Source organism: Zingiber officinale, chromosome 4A (genome assembly GCF_018446385.1).
Source record: "Zingiber officinale cultivar Zhangliang chromosome 4A, Zo_v1.1, whole genome shotgun sequence".
In the NCBI taxonomy this organism is placed as follows: domain Eukaryota; kingdom Viridiplantae; phylum Streptophyta; class Magnoliopsida; order Zingiberales; family Zingiberaceae; genus Zingiber; species Zingiber officinale.
In genome coordinates this window covers 11,838,259-11,860,314 of record NC_055992.1, presented here as the reverse complement: position 1 = coordinate 11,860,314, position 22,056 = coordinate 11,838,259, and the positions used below count along the sequence as shown (strand labels likewise).

At 36.4% G+C, this 22,056-nt stretch overlaps 3 protein-coding genes across 4 annotated transcripts; all 3 read left to right on the top strand.

Moving 5' to 3' along the window:
• Positions 1-2,086: 2,086 nt before the first annotated feature.
• Positions 2,087-7,920, top strand: LOC121969552. 2 transcript variants are annotated; one of them, XR_006108580.1, is made up of 4 exons: positions 2,087-2,343; positions 3,351-5,280; positions 5,361-7,639; positions 7,721-7,920. XR_006108580.1 is itself a non-coding variant. In XM_042519700.1 (3 exons), exons 1-3 carry the CDS (start codon positions 2,341-2,343, stop codon positions 7,502-7,504), a joined length of 4,077 nt encoding a protein of 1,358 aa, XP_042375634.1. In that variant the 5' UTR covers positions 2,087-2,340; the 3' UTR covers positions 7,505-7,920. The 2 variants fall into 2 exon arrangements, 1 of the variants encoding a protein (XP_042375634.1); XM_042519700.1 differs by having other exon boundaries at positions 5,361-7,920.
• Positions 7,921-11,416: 3,496 nt separating this feature from the next.
• Positions 11,417-12,789, top strand: LOC121969551 (NDR1/HIN1-like protein 13). The gene is made up of 2 exons (XM_042519699.1): positions 11,417-11,586; positions 11,854-12,789. Exon 2 carries the CDS (start codon positions 11,856-11,858, stop codon positions 12,669-12,671), a length of 816 nt encoding a protein of 271 aa, XP_042375633.1. The 5' UTR covers positions 11,417-11,586; positions 11,854-11,855; the 3' UTR covers positions 12,672-12,789.
• A 392-nt stretch (positions 12,790-13,181) lies between these two features.
• Positions 13,182-14,456, top strand: LOC121969550 (protein RETICULATA-RELATED 3, chloroplastic-like). Its single transcript, XM_042519696.1, has one exon. It carries the CDS (start codon positions 13,217-13,219, stop codon positions 14,303-14,305), a length of 1,089 nt encoding a protein of 362 aa, XP_042375630.1. The 5' UTR covers positions 13,182-13,216; the 3' UTR covers positions 14,306-14,456.
• The last annotated feature ends 7,600 nt before the right edge of the window (positions 14,457-22,056 follow it).

Genomic DNA, 22,056 nt, shown 5'->3' with positions numbered 1-22,056 from the left:
AGAGACAAACTATAGAAAAAGAAAAACAATCATTTGTGCAATTGTCAGAGTACTGTAGTGACCTATGTGCAAAAAACAAAAGTTTATGTTTTGTTTTAGCTTTTTTCTCTACTTTTTTGAGCACGTTCATGAAACTTTCAATATTTAGCTTTCTGTTGGAAGTTTGTTTTGACTGTGACACATGAGATTCCCTTGTGCATTTGAGAATTATGATTCATGAACAATAATTCCAGTTTTTATATATTTTTTTTTAAAAATAATTTTCAGTGATTCATAGTTTTATGATTATTGTATGCCATATGATGAGGACACGTGGATCCACATTCTCCACATAGGTTCTAATCTACTCAAAAAAAAAAAAAAAAAGTTTAATTTATAATGAATTGGCCCGAGCTGTCCGGCTGACGTCTATTAATCCGTTAGTTTGAGACTTGATCCTTACGTATTAAAAAATTAAGAAAACATTGTCTCCGGATCAACGATCCTTAGGTCCATAATATAATAATACAATTCACCTATAATTAGTTAGGATCTTTTTCTGATTTTATTTTTCTATTTAGATTATAATTTAAATCTGGATAGATGGTTGGAGGCCATCGACGATGGACGGATGGCCAGGTTGCTAGACAAAGAGCGGGGGTGACATCTAAACACTTACCCTAACCTAAACTATAATATAGATGGAAAAGTGAACGGGAGGGATCACGACGAATTACGATCAAATCATAACCTCAATTCGACCACAATGACATTATAGATCATCTTCTAATCCATAAAAAATGGATCAAAGAATCTGATCTCTTGTCTCAGGGTTTAGGATTAAGTTCTAAACCTTAATTTCTTTATTTAGTTGACACCGTATACCAAGCTTCAACTGATTAATTCTGAAATAACCAACTAAATTTTATTAAAGTTTCTCACCTCGTCAGGATAAATAAAAAATATTTACAATAAACAGTTAATCAATTTAGTGTTATTAAGTTAAATGTCTATTAAAACAATTCATTTATTAATTCATTAAAATTAAGAATCTTAAATAGTACCTTTGTCGTGGCCACTAAACCTTCTTTCACATCATGTAATCATCGGTCACTGGATCACCTAATATTTAAAATTATGCCACTCTCAATCAAAACTTTATTGGTAGGCCGTAGGGTGTGATGGTTAAAATATGAAGTGTTACTATATGAGGTCTTAGGGTTGAAACTCGGCGTGACCGAGCATAATCTCCCTCATGTCTTGACCATTTAAACTAATGGCTAGTAGTCACCCGTGATTTACCTCCTCCGTGTTGACCTAGGGACGGGTTGGCGAGGGCGCTGGGGGCGAGCGATTTCGCCTTTTTTTTTGCCACATTTATTGGTAGAGCGTAGTCCCCGGGGTCATGATACCAAAGTAAGATATTCAGATTGTCTCTTAGGTATCTGTGATTCGAACCCTAACTATGATATAACCAAAGGATGCTGGGCTTCTGAGTTGGCAGCCGCGTGCACTTTCCGATTTACCTTGGTGGGCGGTGGGAAACTTTCGTGGGACCGGACCGGTCATCCCCAGAGATAGTCAATGAAACTAACTGGGATTATCATATTTTTATTGATAGGCCGTAGATTTTTTCAGGACGATCTAGTGACTAGCATGAAATATTATCATCATAAGGTCTGGAGTTTAAATCTCGATAAAATTAAGATAATTATCTTCCTTATGTGTTAGTCACTATTCCAAAGGTTAGTAACCATTTTTAAATTATCTTTTTCATATTAATCCTAACACAGATTAACATGATACTAAGGATAAACGTATTCTATCTTTTATCAAAATATTTTTGATTATTACCAAAGAAATGCATAATCTGGAAAAAGGCCAAAAAAATAAAATTTAAAAAAAAATCGAACTTCATTACTCTAAATTTGAGGATTTTTATATGGAATATAGTGCAAAGGAAACAAGTTAAAGATTATTATTGCCTCATAAAATTTATAAATTTGGATAATAAATATTATGGAATAATAGTCTCCCTTGGCAGAACACTACTTTTCCAATTGGAATTTAATTAACTGTCAAAATAGTTGAATAAAATCTTCCAGCTCTTCAGTGGAAGGCCACTCTCGCTTTTGAACCTTTCCTCTTCCAGGCTCGGTCGTCCAATCCGGGGGTAGACGTGAAGAAGCAGGGCAGGCTTTTGTTTCGCTTTTCCGCCTCGTTGGGAATCGCCCTCCTCGTTTCTCATCTGATTAGGGTTCTTCTCCTTGATCTCACTTGGCTGCTCAAGTTAATTTATTGCTTCGATCGCCGGATCCTGGTCCTTTTGGCATAGCAAGACCTGAATTTGATCGCCCCGTCATGGTGCGCTTTCTCCCCTCTGTTTTTTTTGTTTCACCTTTGTGAGTTAAATCTGCGAGATTCTTGTAGCACTCGGAAGTGTTCTGATACGGAAAGGTCGGATCTTTTACTTGGGCTTTACTTTCTCTTTGGCTTTCCACCTAGAAATGTGATTTCTGTATCATGTGTATCAGGTTTTGGGGATTTTGCTTGATTTCTCTCTCCTATTGATCGGACTATAGTATATGATATAACTGAGATCAATAATAGGAAAGGGAAGGAATGGAATCGTTCTCTCAGTTTTAGGAGGTGTTCATCTCTCAAAATGCAGTTCATTTTAATCAGTCAACGAACGGCGACTTTTTCAATGTCCTGCAATCCGTTCTTGTTCAAGATACTCCATAGCATCTCTAGTATACTAGACTTCCAAGTTCCAACTAATGGCCCGCGTTGATTATAGAAAACTTAAAAGATGTAAAAGAAACGTTTTTCTTGCTTTGTGTGAGTTTAATTTCTGTGAGCAGAGAGGATTTCTTGGGGCTTTAGTTGTAATTTCATTTGACAAAGCTCTGTCCAATGGATGATTATTTCAACTATTTTTCTGTGTGAATATATTGTTTTTCTTTTTTTTTTATGTCGGCATGCTAAAAATAAATTCATCTTTATTTACATATGTATACAAACATGATAAAAGAAAAAAGGCCATCGATATATACAAAACCTAGATTTTTTTTCCTGCATTATTTGATACATTTATGATTTATGGTTCTTTTGTTGGTGAGAAGTTGGGCTATATTTTTCAAATTGTGAAACATAACATGATATTTGCACTCTTTTTCTCTTGAATATTCAATGTTGTCTTCTTTGTTAGTTTCTGGAATGAGATTTCCATAATGCTTCCTGAGTTTCTATACTACTGTTTGACCATGAAATATAGTATTATATCCCATCCAATATATTTTTGCTTCTTGAGAACCAGCTAGGCAACTATTTATATATATATATTTTTTTTATGTCGTCTTCCCGCGCAGATTATTGCAAAAGAGAAGAAAAAATACATGGCGACCTGCATAAAAGAAATCGGAGCATCTTTTGGAAGATTAACTATGTTATGCATCCGAACTACCTATAGATCTGCTTGTAGTCATCCTTTTGTGTTTGGTGCAATGTTTTTCTTGCTTGCATTGTACAGATTTTCTCCTTTTCTGTTTGCTTTCTTGTTTTCATCTACTCCTGTCATTGCGTGCACAACTGTTCTTCTTGGACTGCTTCTAAGCTTTGGAGAACCAAATATTCCTGAAATCGAGGAAGAGGAGAAAAACTTTAATGAAATGTTTTCTACTGAAATTCGGAGCCCTACTGATTATGTTTATGTCAAGGATGATAAATTAATTGTTGAGGGCCTTATGGAGAATAGAAATTACAATGAGGAAATTGCCACCACAGAGGCAATTCAATGTGGAGAAAAAGCCAATGCAGATGAGAGTATCTATCCTGCATCAGATGGAGATGAAGATCTTGATACTACGACGGAGACAAAATCATTAGATGAGGAATTAAAGAAAAGGAATTTTTCTAAGGACAAAGGGATTCAGGTAGAAGAAATTCTAGGGCAAGAGGGTTCCAATGACAAAGATAATGGCATCGAAAAGGTGGCTACAGGTGTAGCTGAGACTGATGAAAGTCCAAGTTATTTTGGTGTGACAGATAAACTAGCAAGCAAGAGCCTTAAGTTGGAGAATGGTGAACCCTCATCACAGTACCATTTAGAGCCTTCTATTGGATTGCCATGGCTTTCAATTGAAGATCAAAAAGCCCCTACAGATACTGATTCTGATAGGTCAGAGAATTCCTCTCCAGATGCTTCCGCAGCTGACATTATTCTGATGCTTGATGAGCTTCACCCTCTTTTAAATTCTGAACATGCTCAGCATGATTCTAATTCGAAGCTAGATGTAGCCTCTGAAGCATCATCACTTGACGAAATTGATGCCCTTAGTACAGATGAAGAAGCTCAAAACCATGGGGAGGAGGAAGATGATGAAGCACCGGAGAATGATGATGGGATCGAAGCTGCCATCAAATGGACAGAAGATGATCAGAAGAATGTCCTTGATATTGGCTCTTCCGAATTAGAGAGGAATCAGAGGTTAGAAAGTTTAATTGCAAAACGGAAAGCGGGGAAGAATCAGACACATGTTATGGACAGAAATCTTATTGACATTGATGGTAATGAATCTTTTCTCAGCATGAATGAATCACACTATGGTATTCATGTTCCACCAGTATCAGCACCAAGAGGGAATCCCTTTGATAGTCCATATGAGTCAGAGGAAATGATGGGTTTGCCACCAATTCCAGGCTCTGCTCCATCATCCTTGTTACCAAGAAGAAATCCTTTTGATCTATTCTACGACCAGCAAGAACAAGATAAAAACCTTACAGGTGAGATTTGGGGTCAACAAGGTTTTGTCTCTGCCCCACATCGTCAGGTTACATTTAGAAGGAATGAAACCTTTAGTTTGGGAAGAAGGCAGCGTCAACAAGAGAATCGACATTCAAGACTGAAGCCCTATTTTGATGTTGAGAAGTTGGGTCCAGAGGGAGGTTCTAGTTTTCAAAGAGAATTCAGTGACATGAGTGAATCAAGAGTAAGTTTCATTTCAGAATCTGATGCACCCTCAAATCAGGAAGATAGTAGAAAGCTAGATGAACAAGAATTCCATGATGAAACAGAAATATCATCTCTCGCCAAACTTGATCCTGATGACATGGATCATGCAATTCAAACCTCAAAAGAAGTGGTTTTAGCTGATATTGCAGAAAAGAAAACTGAGCATGCATCTAGTGTTCCTGAGTTTGGTGGAGATGATAAGCTCATTGTAGTGAATGACCTAATTGCTGGAGCTGGCGAATATAATGTCGCAGAAGCTGCATCACATTCATTTGAAAGTGACAATGGTAACCAAACAATTGAAATATTCTACTAGCATATCAGAAATTTTATTTGGGTTCTTTTCAACATTTTTTTGTGCATGCAGGTGAAGGTCTTGACAGCATTCCTTCAGTGAATTTTGTTTTGGAAAATGAAGCTCCTGAAGTAAGTTTATCTGTGAAGCCATTTGAGAAAACGACTGAAAGTTTGCACTCAGATGTTCCACAGATGAAGCTGAAAATCATAACTAGTTCTGATGAGGAATCCGATGAGGTGTATCCAATTTCTTTTCATACTAATGGTATGGATGTGAACCTGCCAATGAGGTTGGATGAAAATGAGTATTCAATCACAGAAGAACTTCCATCTGATCTTCGTGCATCAGAGTTGGTATTTCACATGAATGGGCAATCTAAGGATGTTATCTCTGGTTCCTCAAATTCCCTCATGCATGAATCTGGCAAGTTTCAAGTTTCTGAAGGTAAGTCCACTCTGACTGCTGAGAAGCCAGACAACCAACCATCTGGAGCTAGTTATGATATACTTGCGGAAGTGAGTTTACAGAATCCGGAGCATCTAGTTAAGAAGTATATACAATCAGATATGTCCTTTGTTGAAGCTAAATCAGTTGAAGACATAGCCTTGGCTTTCAGCCACCTTTCAGAAAGCACAAACAACAAAACCCTAGGACCAGTGGAAACCATTGACATTATTGAGGAACCTTCATATCATGATGTCAGAGAGGGTACTTTAGATGGTGTACTAGTTGCCAAGGATGCACAATCAGATATGTTATTTGTTGAAGCAAATTCTGTCGAAGACATTGCGTTGGCTTTTAACCAGCTTTCAGAAGGCACAAGCAATAAAGCCCCTGAACCAATAGAAACCCCTGACAATATTCACGAGCCTGTAAACCATGAGGTTCGACTGGATAATTTACAAGGTCCAGAAAATCGAATCGCAGATACTATACAATCAGATATGTCCGTTGTTGAAGCAACTATACAATCAGATATGCCCATTGTTGAAGCAAAATCCGTGGAAGACATAGCCTTGGCTTTTAGACAGCATTCTGAAAGTGCGACCAATAAAACTCCAGAAGTAGAAACCACAAAGAATATTCAGGAACCTATAAGCCTTGAAGTTGGAGTCGATAATTTACAGGGTCCACAGAATCTATTCACAAATGAAATGCAAACAGATATGTTTGTTATTGAAGCAAAATGTGTTGAAGACAAAGCCTTGGCTTTAAGCCATTATTCAGATAGCATTAGTGATACGGGCCCAGAACCAGTGGAAACCAGTGATATTATTCAGGAGCCTTTGAATCATGAAGCTGGAGAGGATAATTTACATGATGCAGAGAATCTAGTAGTAAAGAAAATACAATCTGATATGTTGGTTGTTGAAGCTAATTCTGTTGAAGATATGGCCGTGGCCTTTAGACAGCATTTAGAAAGCACAAGCAATATAACCCCAGATAATATCCAGGAATCTATAAACTACGACGTCAGAGTGGATAATTTACAGGGTCCTGGGAATCCAGTTGTAAATGAATCGGATATGCTCATTATTGAAGCAAAATCTGTTGAAGACATAGCCTTGGCTTTTAGACAGCATTCAGAAAGCACAGGCAATGAAAACCTAGAACCAATTGAAGCAAAATGTAATACTCAGGAACCTGTAGATCATGAAGTTGGAGACATTAATTTACAGGATCCAGAGAATCTAGTTGCAAATGAGATGCAATCGGATATGTTCATTATTGAAGCAAAATCTGTTGAGGACATAGCCTCAGCTTTTAGACAGCATTCAGAAAGTACAAGCAATATGGAAACTGCAGATAATTCTCAGGAACCCATTGACCATGAAGTAGGAGTGGACAATTTCCAGGTTCTTGAGCATCTATACACAAATGAGATACAATCTGATATGCTTGTTATTGAAGCAAAGTCTGTGGAAGACATAGCTTCTGCTGTTAGACAGCATTTAGATGGATCTGTAGAAGCTAATGCAACTGAAAGGGAGTTGGAAAATAAGGTTCTTGAGGTACAGCTAATGAGGGAGACTGGTTTTGGTTCCCAGAAAGCTACAGCAACGAAAATTAGCTCAATCATAGATGGTGAAAATACAAGAGCTGAAATAGCAATGGGAAGGGAATCAGATGAGGTTCTTGAGGTACAGTCGAGGGATGAAATTGGCTTTGCTTTAGCTAAGGAAACTAGCTCAAATGCTGATGATAAAATATAGGAGCAGAAACGGTAGAGGATATTTCTGGGTCAAATGCTTGTTAGCTTCAGAAAGTAAGGAAAATTGTGAATTGCTGTTCTGTCTTCAGTTCAAGTTCCAAGGATTGTGAAGAAGATATCACATAAGAAGAACAAGGTTATGAATATTGTTTTTGGTTTGTTTCTCATCTCGGGGTGTGCAAATTTTCTTCACACAACTGGTTATATGAACTTTCAGGTAGAAACTCAGGCATTCTCATCAAGACGTTTCTCCAGTCCTTGAGATTTTGGTGCAGTTTCTTATTTGGTAGTGCATTGTCTTATTCTTCTGGCAGTCTGTTTTGTGTGTAAATTTTTGTTTTTGCAATGTAATTTTTCTCTTCCCAAATAGGTTTGTATTTTAACAGTTTGTTACCTGATAACAATCTTCTTCGCGTCTGTTTTTTGACCTTTTTCCAAGTCCGGCTATCTGCTGGGCTAGGCAGTGTATGTATTGTTTAAAATGAATTACAAGTTTTCCAACCATCCATTTCATGACCATGGATGTGATTTTATACAGTATAAATGTTTCCAGTATTTTGTGCTTCATACAAACTTGTCAACGCTAATTCATTTGTATGATTTAGCATCATATATTACGTCCTGTAGTTAAAATGAAACTTGGAAATTTTATCTCCAATGATGTGATGCGTTGGTTTTCTCCATGAGATTATGATGATGACTACTGTGAAAATGAAGTAGAACCCACAGCTTTATGACCATAATCTGAACAACCATTAACCAAACCAGTTTACACTTCTTTTCTTTCGTCACGTTTGGAAGTTCATCTTGAAAATTTCAACACGATTGAGATGATTTACTTAACTTTTGGCCTTGGTTTTTCTTGCTTACTATGGATTGGAGAAACAGTCAAACTCATGTGCTCCTGGTTTTGCTGTGGTTTGACATTTGTGAAGAGGAGCAGTTAAACATTTATTTATGAGAAAATTGACTAGTAGAAAATGATGAGCAGACTGCAGAGATAGATTTTGGAAGTGTCTTTGCGGATTTCCTAATTCTCATTGATTTTGATTCCTTGGAATGAATCAAAAGGAAGACTTTGCAGGCAATTAATGTATGTCTGTCATATGGCATGCAGTGATGGTTTTATTTTATTTTTAAATTTTAATTATTTTAATTTATTCGATCATGATTTTAAAATTTAAAATTTGATTATATCAATTAAATTGAATAACATCATTTGATTAATTAGTATCAATTGATTGATGTGCATTATCATTCTATCATATGGTATAATTTTTTCTTTCATATATTACTTAATACTTTTTTTAATATATATACACATCTATATATAGAAATAATTAATTTATTGAAAATAATTATTTATCTTAATAACTAAATATGTCCTATTACTATGCTGGTAATATTTTAAGTTTATTATAAACACTGTTGCCAGGATAATTAAACTATTAAAAACTGCTTATACCAAATCCAATCAAAAGCAAGTTAAGATAACAAGTTTAGGTTAGAGGTTTTCGTTAATAATGTGAATCAATTTGGCACATGAAGAAGTAAACAACTTTTAGGAGATGACCAAGTCCAATGTTATTATTAAAATAAAAAAATATTTTTTAAATCTAACGAAATGTTAGTTTAATTTTTATAAATACTTTTAAATTTAATTTTTAAATAATAATTTTTCAAATAAAAGAAGCAAGCAAAATGACTTGATAAGTCAAAAGGTAAAACTTTTTTTTCTGAATCGTTCTTCTATAATTTAGAGAAATAAGTGGTTTGAATATTCTGATAATAAAAAATCTTCAACATTAATTAATAAAAGAAAATATTTTGGTGCATTTATATGAAAAGAGTTAATGAGTTTTGATTCGTCGCCGAATTTGTTTTTTTATTAAAAGGTACTAGATTTGTTTTTTCTAATTTATCATGATTATTTCTTTTGTTTACATAAAATTATATATGACGCGGTTCTTGAAAGCACTTTAATGCAATTCTTCAGTAAATCATTCATATATTGAGTTATAATTAATGAGATAATTATAAAAAATCTTTTTCTCTCAAAATGGGCATAAGAATATTTTAGTTGTTTGAATAAATCTGTATGAACATTTTTTTATTTTGATTTATTCTAACAGCCAATGCAAAATTTTAATAGAGGGTCATATGGTAATCTAATATCAACTAAAAATAAAAAATAAATATAGGACTTCGTCGTTCAATTCATGATTCAAAACTTGTAAACTTTAACTATTGTTTTATCTTCACGAAATGTCCAGTTAATTAGAGAATGACAAACTTATTATATTAAGATAAGAGATCAATTTCTAGTTAATTAGAGAGTTATATTTTTTTTTTTAAAAAAAAAAACTCCTCTTGCTTTTTAGTCACTTAGGTAGTTGGCTATAAGCTCATCTTGTGATTTAAATATATATATATATATATATATAGAAATAATTATTTTGTCTTATTAATATGCTGGTAATATTTTAAGTTTATTATAAAAACTGTTGCCAGGATAATTAAACTATTAAAAACTGCTTATACCAAATCCAATCAAAAAGCAAGTTAAGATAACAAGTTTAGGTTAGAGGTTAATAATATGAATCAATTTGGCACATGAAGAAGTAAACAACTTTTAGGAGATGACCAAGTCCAATGTTATTATTAAAATAAAAAAATATTTTTTAAATCTAATGAAATGTTTAATTTAATTATCATAAATACTTTTAAATTTAATTTTTAAACAATAAATGTTCAAATAAAAGAAGCAATATAGTAGAATCAGATATAATTTTATAAAAGGAAGCAAGCAAAATGACTTGATAAGTCAAAAGGTAAAAACTTTTTTTCTCTGAATCGTTCTTGTATACTTTAGAGAAAAAAGTAGTTTGAATATTCTGATAATAAAAAATCTTCAACATTAATTAATAAAAGAAAATATTTTGGTGCATTTATATGAAAAGAGCTAATGAGTTTTGATTCGTCGCCGAATTTGATTTTTATTAAAAGGTAGTAGATTTATTTATTTTTCTAATTTGATTTATCTTAAACAGATAAAAATTTTAGTGATCGAATCAATCACATAGATATCTAATACCAACTAAAAATTAAAAAAAATAAACATAAGACTTTATCATTCAATTCATGATTCAAAATTTATAAACTTTAACGATTATTTTATCTTCACGGGATGATCAATTCTAATAAATTTATTATAATAAGGTAAAAAATTAATTTCCGATGGCACATGTTCTTAAAAATTTTTTTTCCCACTTTCTAGTTACTTGGACAGTTGACTATAAATTCATTCTATGATTTATCTTTATTCATATAATCTGAAGACAGACCGTGAGTGACATTTGAGATGAGCATAATAAATTTTATTATAATATAATTAATGATATAATATTCACACGGGGTGCTAGTTGGTTAGAAAATGAAAGATTTACTATAATATATAACAAGAAATCATATATGTATATTTTTGAAAAAAAATCCTTTCTATGATGATAGATTTATTCAAATATAAATTGATCCCATAATTTAATGTGCTTTGTTATAATAATTAAAAAAGATAAAAAAAAATAATATTCAAACTAGAGATAAACCCATTTTAAGCATAACATGTATAATTATTTTAATCTATAAATATATTTTCCCTGCGTCAAGTCGGGACGCTCAAATTAGCAACCGCGTCCGACGCGACACTGTTGCCGTGCTGTCGAAGGCTTACTAGTTTCTGATCGGACGGCGAGCGCGTGAACGATGGATGTTCCGACGGCGGAGATTTGGATACTCCGCATGTGGAAGTCCTATGCGGACGAGTGAACATAACGAGGCGACAGACATCGGGGCCCCGCACCTGATAATCGCGTGAGCACGAAAAGCTCGTGTCGTCGTTGGCCGCTTCGTTGACGGCGACAAACAGAGCGCGCTCGAGACCATTTCGCTTCTTCACTCGCCATCGATTTAAGAAGAGCATGTTCTTGGAAATGTTCGACTCCATTAGAGACGAGAGAGACACAGGGATTCTTCACTTCTCTTGTTCTCGCTGATAAAGGAGTTTTGAGTTCGGGACTCTTTCAGGTAATCAATCACCTCTTTCTTCTTCAGCGATTCTTTAAAATGTCAAGTTCTTCAAGTACGTACTTTGTCCCTTTTTTAAGATACGGAAAGTGGGTATTATTTGGAAGGGGAATCAAAGCATGGAAGTTCTTAGATTAATTTCTAGTCGATTTCTCTTCCAACTCTCCCTTCCAGTTAGATTCATCTTTATATGCCAAGTGATCTGGGATTTCACTGGAGTTGCTAATGACGGTAACTTTCCTTTGATTTGATTGTTGCATCCGGCAGCGATGGCCGACCGCGTCCACCCCATGAAGATGCAGGAGTCGGCGACGCCTGACGCACCGGAGAATCCTCGTTCCACTGCATCCTCGACCACCTGCAGTCTTCCCGTCCGCAAACCCACTCCGGCGCCCGGAACCTACGTCGTCCAGGTCCCTAAGGACGTGATCCTCCGACAGCCTCCGCCGGGAAACGCCCACCTAGCCAAAGTCTACGCCCGTCGCGCCACCTGCCGCCGCAGCCGATGCTGCCTCTGCCTCGCCTGGCTCGTCGCCCTCCTATTCCTCCTCGCAATCGCGGCCGGCGTCCTCTACCTCGTCTTCCGCCCCCGCGCGCCACGCTACACCGTCGACGACCTCTCCATCTCCTCCTTCAACCTCAGCGCCGCCACCCTCTCGCCGGTCTTCGACGTCGCCGTCCGCGCCGACAACCAACGCAACAAGAAGGTCGGCATCTACTACGGCGACGGAAGCGACATCACGGCGGCGTACGACGGCGTGACGCTGTGCGAGGGGAAGTGGCCGGCCTTCTACCAGCCGCCTAGGAACGAGACGGTCTTCGTGACGGAGCTGCGGGGAACGGGGTTAAGGCTGGCGGCGGAGGTGGAGCAGGCGCTGACGGCCGCGCAGAGGCAGGGAAAGGTGCCGCTGGAGGTGAGCGTGAAGGTGCCTGTGAGGGTCAAATTCGGCGCCGTCAGGAGCTGGACGATCAAGGTGAAAGTGAGGTGCGAGGTTACGGTCGACGGGTTGAGGGAGAATGCCGTAATCCTCAGCAGGGATTGCAGTGTGAAGGTGAAGAAGGTTTTGGGCTTTCTTGGACTATGAAAATTGAAAATCTAATCATCGTGAATTCTTCTGCATACCTGTAAATGAGTTTAATACTGACGACATTTACACTGTCAAATCAAACTGCCTTCAATTATGAATTTAGCCCTTTCATCTTTTGTCACAATTGCACTTTAGTCATCCATCCTTTATGAAATATGTCTTATACCTTAGTCATCTGAGCTAATAGAACTTAGAAACGAATTAATAAGGACATTAGGCATACCTTGTGTTTGTGTTCATTTTGAAAATTTTTATATGTTTAATAATATAACCTCACCCTTAAATTCTAAAATTAAAACCCTAAATAACTCTAAAAAAAAAAAAAACTGGCAATTCGTATAATTTCCCTTCCACATATCGCGATCTACAACAACAAAAGAAAAAATATCTAGAAAATCGGTCACAATTTCATTCTCCACTCACGGCTTTTTGCATTTTTCCACTCCTTTTTTCATTCTTTTCTTTACTCCTTTATTTTTCCATCCATTTTCTTGTCTATATAAAACCCGTCTCCATCCATTTTCTGGAGACTCCCATCCGCCATGGCCGTCCAGCTTCGCTTCTCCCACCCCAATCCTCACGCTGCCGACATCCCCGCCGGCAGTCGTCTCCCCTCCGCCCCTCTTCTCATCTCTGCCCACAACACCTTTCGCGATTTGTGCTCCCTCCGCTTTACTCTCTCGAAGCCTAACCTTCCACGAGCTCTCTCCTCCTCCGACCTCCTCTCCCTTGGAGGAGGATCTGGCGATGACATTCACTCTGGTGGACCCCCGGGAGGCGGCAGCGGAGGATCTGGCTCTGATGGAACTCCCGGCGACCATCACGACGAGGAGAGCTCCCATTATTCCAGCCCGCTCGATATTTTTCTAGGGGGTTGGCGGGCGAGGGTTTCGGCCGATCCAAAGTTTCCCTTCAAGGTCCTCATGGAAGAACTCGTGGGTGTGAGCGCCTGCGTCCTCGGCGACATGGCGTCCCGCCCCAACTTCGGCCTCGACGAGCTTGACTTTGTCTTTTCCACCCTTGTGGTTGGATCAATTCTCAATTTCGTCCTAATGTACCTTCTCGCACCTACCTCCGCCACCGTCGCCGCATCCTCCGCCCTCCCTGGAGTGTTTGCTTCCTGCCCCACCGGCCACATGTTCGAGCCAGGGTCCTACTCTCTGTTATCACGCCTCGGCACTCTTGTTTATAAAGGTGCGACCTTTGCGGCTGTTGGATTTGCCGCTGGGCTCGTAGGGACAGCTATCTCAAATGGATTGATTGCTCTGCGCAAGAGAATGGATCCAGAGTTTGAGGTCCCCAATAAGCCCCCGCCTACGCTGCTGAACTCAGGCACTTGGGCATTGCAAATGGGTTTGAGCAGTAACTTCCGTTATCAAACTCTGAATGGGTTGGAGTTCGTATTGGACAAAGTGTTGCCGCCGGCCGGATTTAAGACTTCAGTACTGGTTTTGAGGTGCTTGAATAATGTATTGGGTGGGATGTCATTTGTGTTACTCGCGAGACTAACTGGGTCTCAAAAGGTAGAAGTAGAGAAGGGAGAAGAGAAACAGAGATTGATTGATAATGGTGTATCTGCAGTTTCCAAGGTTGAAAGTATTGATTTGCAGAGGAGTGAATCAGTTAAGTGATTATGTAAGTCGTGGTTATAGTCAGTTTCCCAATTAGCTTCAGTTTGGGAGGTATTTGTACTGAACCAAGTAGTTTCACCTTGAAATTCCTCAGAGTACGTGCAGTTTCTTTTAAATATTGAATGAATAAGTAGAGGTATGGTTTTTATCCCTTATTTCCCTTAATACGTTCTCTCTGATGCCCATCCATTAGATGTTGTGTTCAAAAGTGCCATATGTTTTCTTTACATTCCATGTTCGTTGTGTTATGCGTCTCATAATTGAATAGTCGGTTCTATCAATATAACACTATACAAGTAGTTTTTCCCTTTGAAATAAATTTTGTGATCTGACATTGGTTGAACTTTTTCAGAAATAATTTCTCTGTGGTTGAAAGTTGTTAAATATTTTAAAGATTAATATATTTGATAAACAAATTGAGTTGTGTCACGCGTTCATGATTATTGTACTGTTAGTTCCAAATTCTGTGAATGCAGTTCATGTTTCAGGTCGAGTTATATCATGCTATTTCCATTATTGTCAGCCTTAACATTATTTAAACTATGGAGACACATTATCTAATAGGACTTGGATTATGCTTTTCTTTTTATTCCCTTTGTTGGATGTGGCCGTTGGATTTCTTTCATTTTTAACTAGAAAACAATTTCATCATAATCTTGTTACTAGAAATTTGGTTTGGCATTTCTTTATTTAGATTTCTGAACTTCAATGCATATTGATATTCTAAAGTTTTTCCGCATGCCTACCTACCTTTCTGTTCTGTACTCTTCATCTAAAATCCAAATTCAATTGCTTATTTGATTTGATTGTTTTTGTTCATGCTTATTGTACCTTATCCTATCATTAATTGGTTAGTTGACTATGTTCTTGTACTGTTTATCATTTGTCTCTTATGCTTAGCATGTGATTTTTTTTTCTCTTAAAAAATATATCTGATGGTTATGCCTATTCCATTTGGTAGGCAAGAGCTAGAGGAATAATTTCTTGTACATATGTAAAAGTAATGTTATTTTAACTATAATTTTGCTTTGCTAAATATAAAAGCTTATTCTTTTCAAAGTGTATACAGTTGTATCATCGGATGCTTGTTCAATTCAATCTTTAGTGATTATCTAAGTCACATTGGAAAAGTCCAATCTCTGTTTTCTTTATTTTTCTCAACCGCCCTTTCATTATTTTTTGGGGAAGATGGAACAACAGTTAATGAGGCTCAACTTTGCGATGGTGTGAGCTCAATGTTAAAGTTAACTAACCATTAGCTTCTACATCCTCGACTTCTACAGTGTGTGTATCATTATTGTAATACAATATATGTAATATTCAATATGTACAAATTTCACCTAAATTCAGAAATGCATCTAAAGTCTACACAATCACTATGTATGCATTCATTGTACAATGTACATAATAACTGCCAGAAGAGTAAGTAGATCATGCACTGAAGCTGCTTCACATCAACCTGTACAATTGTAGAGCATTATATATTGGAAGTATTTTCATATTATTGCCCTCATATATCTTCATTTCATGTTCTTGTTAACTTTACAGGAAAGTAGATTATTTATGACAGAGAACGCATGCTCTTATGGTGTTGCATATTTTGCGTGGGCTTGTTTGTTTGCCTCTTAAACAGCCTTTTAGATGATTGCAACCCCATCAAATATCAAAGTAAATATCTCGAAGTATGGTGAACACCCACCATATTGCACTTTTGTACTCGATCTACTTTGTTCATTATATTTCAGAATTTTCGCATATTTTTTCAGATTATTTTCGTTGATATTTTTTTTGGGGTGGGGGCTCATGGTGTAGATTGATTAATTTCGATGGTTATACATTTTTATTTTGACTATTATTAAATATGCATCCTATCTTCTTTAATATACTTTCAAACTGATTTATATCACTTTTATATTTCTGAATTTGTTATAAGAGAATATTTCCTGTTTAACTGAGCAAGGATAAAGTTTAAATTGATAAAAGTGAATATTATTAAGACCATCGTCAATCCATCAAATTTAGTATCAAATTAGTATCAAAATATTTCAATCCATATACTAAATTTCACACCAAATATAGTGTGGTGAATAATGGGACCGGATCTTCTGGATCAGGAATTCCTGGTCTCCCGGACCACAACCCTCATATAAAACTGGTTTCCTCACGTGCAACGCATGTGCACACGCCAACGTCCAAAAGCCAAAAGTCGCCCCTCCAGCGTCGAAGCCCTAGCCTCCAGCGTCGAAGCGTCGCCTCCCTCCAGCGCCGAAGCCCTAGCCCCGTTGCCTCCCTCCCTCCCTCCAGCACCTCCCCTCCTGCGACCTCCAGCGCCGACCTCCATCACGACGACCTCCAGTGGCCTCCAGCATCGCGGCGACCTCCCTCCTGCGGCCTCCAGTGACCTTCGCGACCTCCAGCCCCCGCGACGACCTCCAGCGGCCCCCTCCAGCGACCTGCGCAACCTCCAGTGCATCGCCGACCTCCCTCCCGCTTTCTCCACCTCTAGTGCATCGCCGACCTCCAGCCGCCTCCCTACAAAGTGTTCATAGTTTCCCCAACGTATACGTTAATACTTTATCTCTATATAGCTCTTAATCAGATTGCCCTATTTATCAGTTGAGTCTTACAAAGTGTTCCTATTTAGACTTGAACAATCACCAACTTACATCATGACTTTTTTTTTCACTTTTTAATTCTGTACCTTGCATGTTCTACGCTAGTAGTGTTTCACAAGCAGTCGCATGTGCATCTTTTAGCAATTGTTCAATTTGGATCCATGCTTTTCCCTTGCAGTTTAATTTCCTAGCTGTTTTGAGAGAGATGTTTGCTTCTGACACAATAATGGATTTCAACCAAGTTCAAATAGTAATTTGTTGAATTTTTTACGATTACAAAACCCTGATGAGATACAGGAGATGTTAATTGAGTATGGACTTCCTGTAAAAAGTTCATCAAAACAAACTAATACTGATATGCAAATGATTTCTAACAAAACTGAGTCCGAATTTAATGTTTGCTTCTGACACAATATGATTTTTTCTAGAAGTTTTGAATTGCGACTGATATGCAGTTTGTGCTCACCATCAAGATAAGGTTTCAACTTGGACTCTAACCATGGAGAATGAATCTACGAGTTGTCGTCATTTGAACTTTGAAGAAAATGAAGCTAGTCAGGAAGGTGATTTTGATGTTATTGATGAAGGTAATAAGATTCATATTGGGAATGTATGGAGTTTCAATATATCGAATTTTACTTTTTATACATTTTTCTTTGTTTGTTTGATTTTATAGGCTTAAACATTGAAACAGATTTGGATATACCACAATTGGGGTTGGAATTTGATACAGAAGAAGATGCATATCAATTTTATTTGGCATATGATAAAAAAGTTGGATTTGGCATAAGGAGAGGAAAAATCCACAATGATAAATCGGATAAATTACTTGATAGAGTTTTTTATTATTGTGCACAAGGCAAAAGAGGAAAAGACAAACGAGATCTTTATGTCAAAGCAAGTCGTGATGAAACTAGGTTTGGTTGTGAGGCTAAAATGAAGATTAGTAATCAGAAAAAAAACAAGTTTACTGTGGTACAATTTGTTAAAGAGCATAATCATTATCTCTCAAGTCCAAACAAAACTCACCTCTATAGAAGTCATAGAAATATATCTTTTTCTGCAGTGAAACAGATTAAAATTGCAAGTGATGTGGGAATCCCCCAAAAGCATCTCATGATCTTATGGTGAGACAAGTAGGTGGGAGGGATAATTTAGGATTTATTCCTGATGATTACAAAAACTACTTGCGATCCAAAAGAACAATAAATATGAGAGTTGGGGATACAGGGGGTGTATTGGAGTATTTGCAGTAAATGCAGTTTGATGATCCTAATTTTTTTTATGCTATTCAAGTTGATGAAGATGATTTGATTACTAATATTTTTTGGTCTGATACTAAGATGAGAGCTGATTATGCTATTTTTGGAGATGTTGTTTGCTTTGACACAACCTACAGAAAAAACAATGAAGGTCGGCCAATTGCGTTGTTTGTGGGTGTAAATCGTCAAAAACAATCGATACTTTTTGGTGCTACTTTATTATATGATGAAACTAGTTTGACTTTTGAGTGGTTGTTTAATACATTAACTAAAGCTATGGGTGAGAAAAAACCAACTACTATTCTAACGGATTAAAATGCAGCAATGGCAAAGACATTAGCTTCTAGATGCCCTGAAACACATCATCATTTGTGCATTTGGCACATTTATCAAAATACTGTCATACATTTGAGTGGAGTTTTTTTTTCTCAATTTAAAGACTTTGCTAAAGATTTTGCCTCTTGTGTATATGATTTTGATGAAGAAGAAGATTTTATTTCAGCATGGAACATAATGTTGGCCAAGTATGCACTTGAAGACAATAATTGGTTGAGGCGCATGTACAACATAAAGGAAAAATGAGCTTTAGTATATGGACGATAAATGTTTTGTGCAGATATAACTACAACCCAAAGAAGTAAGAGTATGAATAGTATTGTGAAAAAATATGTAACTTATAAAAACAAGTTTTTAAACTTCTTCAAACACTTCCAAAGACACCTTGATGATCGTCGATATGATGAATTAAAAGCTGATTTCAGATCAAGTACAACTGTTCCATATTTAATGTTTCCAATTGAGATTTTAAAGCATTCTAGTGAAATTTATACTCCTGAGGTATACAAGTGTTTTCAACAAGAGTGGTGCTTATCTCATGATTCTAGTCTTGAAATTTGTGAGGATGTTGATACATTTACAAAATATAAAGTTACTCCTCACAAAAAAAGAAACCATCATATAGTTACACTTGATAAGAAGTATGAAAAATTGAGTGTAGTTGCAGAAAATATGAATTTGCTGGAATTTTGTATTCTCATATTCTGAAAATATTTACGTGGAATAATATCATGAAGATCCCAAGTCAGTATGTACTGAAAATGTGGACAAGAAAAGCAAAAATTGGATATTTTGGAGTTAATGATTCAATGGCCAACAATGCTAGTTTGGATCCAAAAGTACTTCAAAACATGCAATACAAAGATTTGTGTGGGTTGAATGTTCAGTTGGTTACCAAGGCAGCAGAAAGAGATGACACTTACAAGGTTGTTAAAGATGTTATGTTGAGCTTGTGTAAGATGGTGGATGATAAGTTACAAGTTAATGAATCTAATATTCAACATTTAAAAGTGAGCCAAGAATCTTGGGAATTTAATTATGGTGAAGGGAACTCTACTGGAGTGAAAGGAATTAAAACCAAGAAGAAAACAGTCTCAGGTAAAAGGTTGAAAGGTGGGTTAGAGAAGACTTCAAGGACAAGAAAAGCATCGAGTAAAACAAATCAAGCTTCAACGATTGTAATGGTTTCTACTCCATAACTTTTAAATTTTTATTTATTTGGTATTTTGTTGTTAACTGTATATAATTTTTTTGTTTTAGCCTATAAATTCCTTGCCAACAATTGGTAGCTCCGTTGATAGTGTTAGTATGACTTAGACTCAATTCCCATCATTATTGGCATCACAACTTTCTCAGATATTTATTTTTAATACAAGTTCACAATCTTTCACATTATTACTTGATAAAGCTAAAAAAGAAAAAGTTGAATTACCTGCAATACCATTAGCACCCTCAATATTCATTCCTCCTACTTGTACAACACTATTACTTCCATGTTTCCCATTGCTGCACTGATTGCAACTGGAAATGCTTTCACTGATGCTATAGTTAGCTGCATTTGCCATTGCTGCACTGATTGCAACTTGAATTACTTTCACTGATGCTGTAGTTAGCTGATTACTGATGCTATCGTAGCTGATTACTGCATTTGCCATTGTTGCACTGATTGTAACTTGAATTACTTTCACTGATGCTGTAGTTAGCTGATTACTGATGCTATTGCTAGTAGATTACTGCATTTGCCATTGTTGCACTGATTGCAACTGGAAATGCTTTCACTGATACTATAGTTAGCTGCATTTGCCATTGCTGCACTGATTGCAACTTGAATTACTTTCACTGATGCTATAGTTAGCTGATTAGACCATTTAGTAATTTAGCTTGGTTTTTTAAATAGTTTACAGTTGAGTATACACTTGATACTATTATGTCATAGGTGCATCAACCATTTCATCTTGGTAATTTTCCGACAAATTACCTGGAATAATGCTATAAAAGGTATAGTGGTTTTCTTTTGCTTTGGTTTTTTTTAATAGTTTACGGTTGAGTATATACTTGATAATACTTTACTATTATGTTATAGGTGTGTCAATCATCTCATCTTGGTTATTTTTCGACAAATTACTTGAAATAATGCTACAAAAGGTAGTTATTTTTACCACAATGCAGTTAGTACAAAGGTATAATGATTAAAGTATATATGCAATGTTGGAATTTTAAGTGTTGTTGTGCATTTGCAGGTTTTTGTAAATTTTGGAAGTTGGAGATTTTTGATGGGCTAAATTTCTCTTATATTGTGAAAACTAATGGATGAAGTTTCTACTGATGTAAACATTTTAGTGAGCTAAAATTTGGTGTGCAATTGTTGTTTTTTAGAGGATTTGTTTGTAAAGATTCTACTTATGTAAACATTTTAGAATGTGGAGATCTTGTGATGATATTTGATCCTGTCTGAGAAGAAACCTAACCCATATCAATATTATTTTATGGTGATAAGTGGATGAGATATGGTGTATAGCTAGCATTCTGGTTGGTGTTACTATATGTTGATGTCTTTATGGAATTGTGAGTTTGTCTTGAAAGAAGGTGGAGCATGTGTTTTTCAGATAGTTGTTTATGATGATGTTGTGTGCTTTGTGATGTTTGATAGTTTTCTAATTCATAGAGTTATGTAATGGTTGATGGAGTGCTGATGTATGAAGGTATATGTTTGTTTTCTTCAAATCATATTATGGAGTTTTGTACTTGGTTTCTATATTTGATGGAGTTTTGTTCAAGTGATAGTGGAGTGTTGTTGATGGCTGGCGTTATATGGTACCAGTAATGATGGTTGGTGTTTTACTATGGATGCATAAAGAAAGAGGCAACGAAGGCCACTTCTGATCCGATGAAAAAGAAGGTTTGTGCTAATTAAAATGTGACTAAATGCTTCTCAAGAAAAGTTACAAGTGTCTAATTGTTGGTTTAATTTGAATAGTCATATCTCAGCCTCTTACGCAACATTCATAGTAGACTACTAATCTCTGACTTTGAATGTTAGTTGCTCTCTCTCAAATCCGTTTGTTACTGGCATTTCTTGTTGCCACATGGTATTGTTGTGTTCCTCACCATAAAGTCGGAACTGGTATACTTCCAAACCATCAGCATCTCACGTTCCAGGAACAAAGACATATTAAACCTTTCAATAATAGATGAACTGATATTTTTCCTTGTTTGTGCAGCTTAGATGCAGCAATGGTGAATCTTGGAGAGCAACCACCCTCTCCCATATTTTCACTCCAGTACTAGTAGAACGATGAGCGCAAACAGATAAAAATCAGATGCTTTTGCTCTCGAGCAGATTTGCTACTGGAAGCCTCAGTGGCACTCTAATTCTAGATCTCAAATCACTGTCGGTAAAAAGCAACTGAACATGGTGTATATATGCATTTTGTTATTAAGTATATTGGAAAACTGAACAATGGTGTAAATCACTGTCAAGTTACATCACAAAATATGTTATATCAACCACATACTCATCATCACAATCCAAGTACAT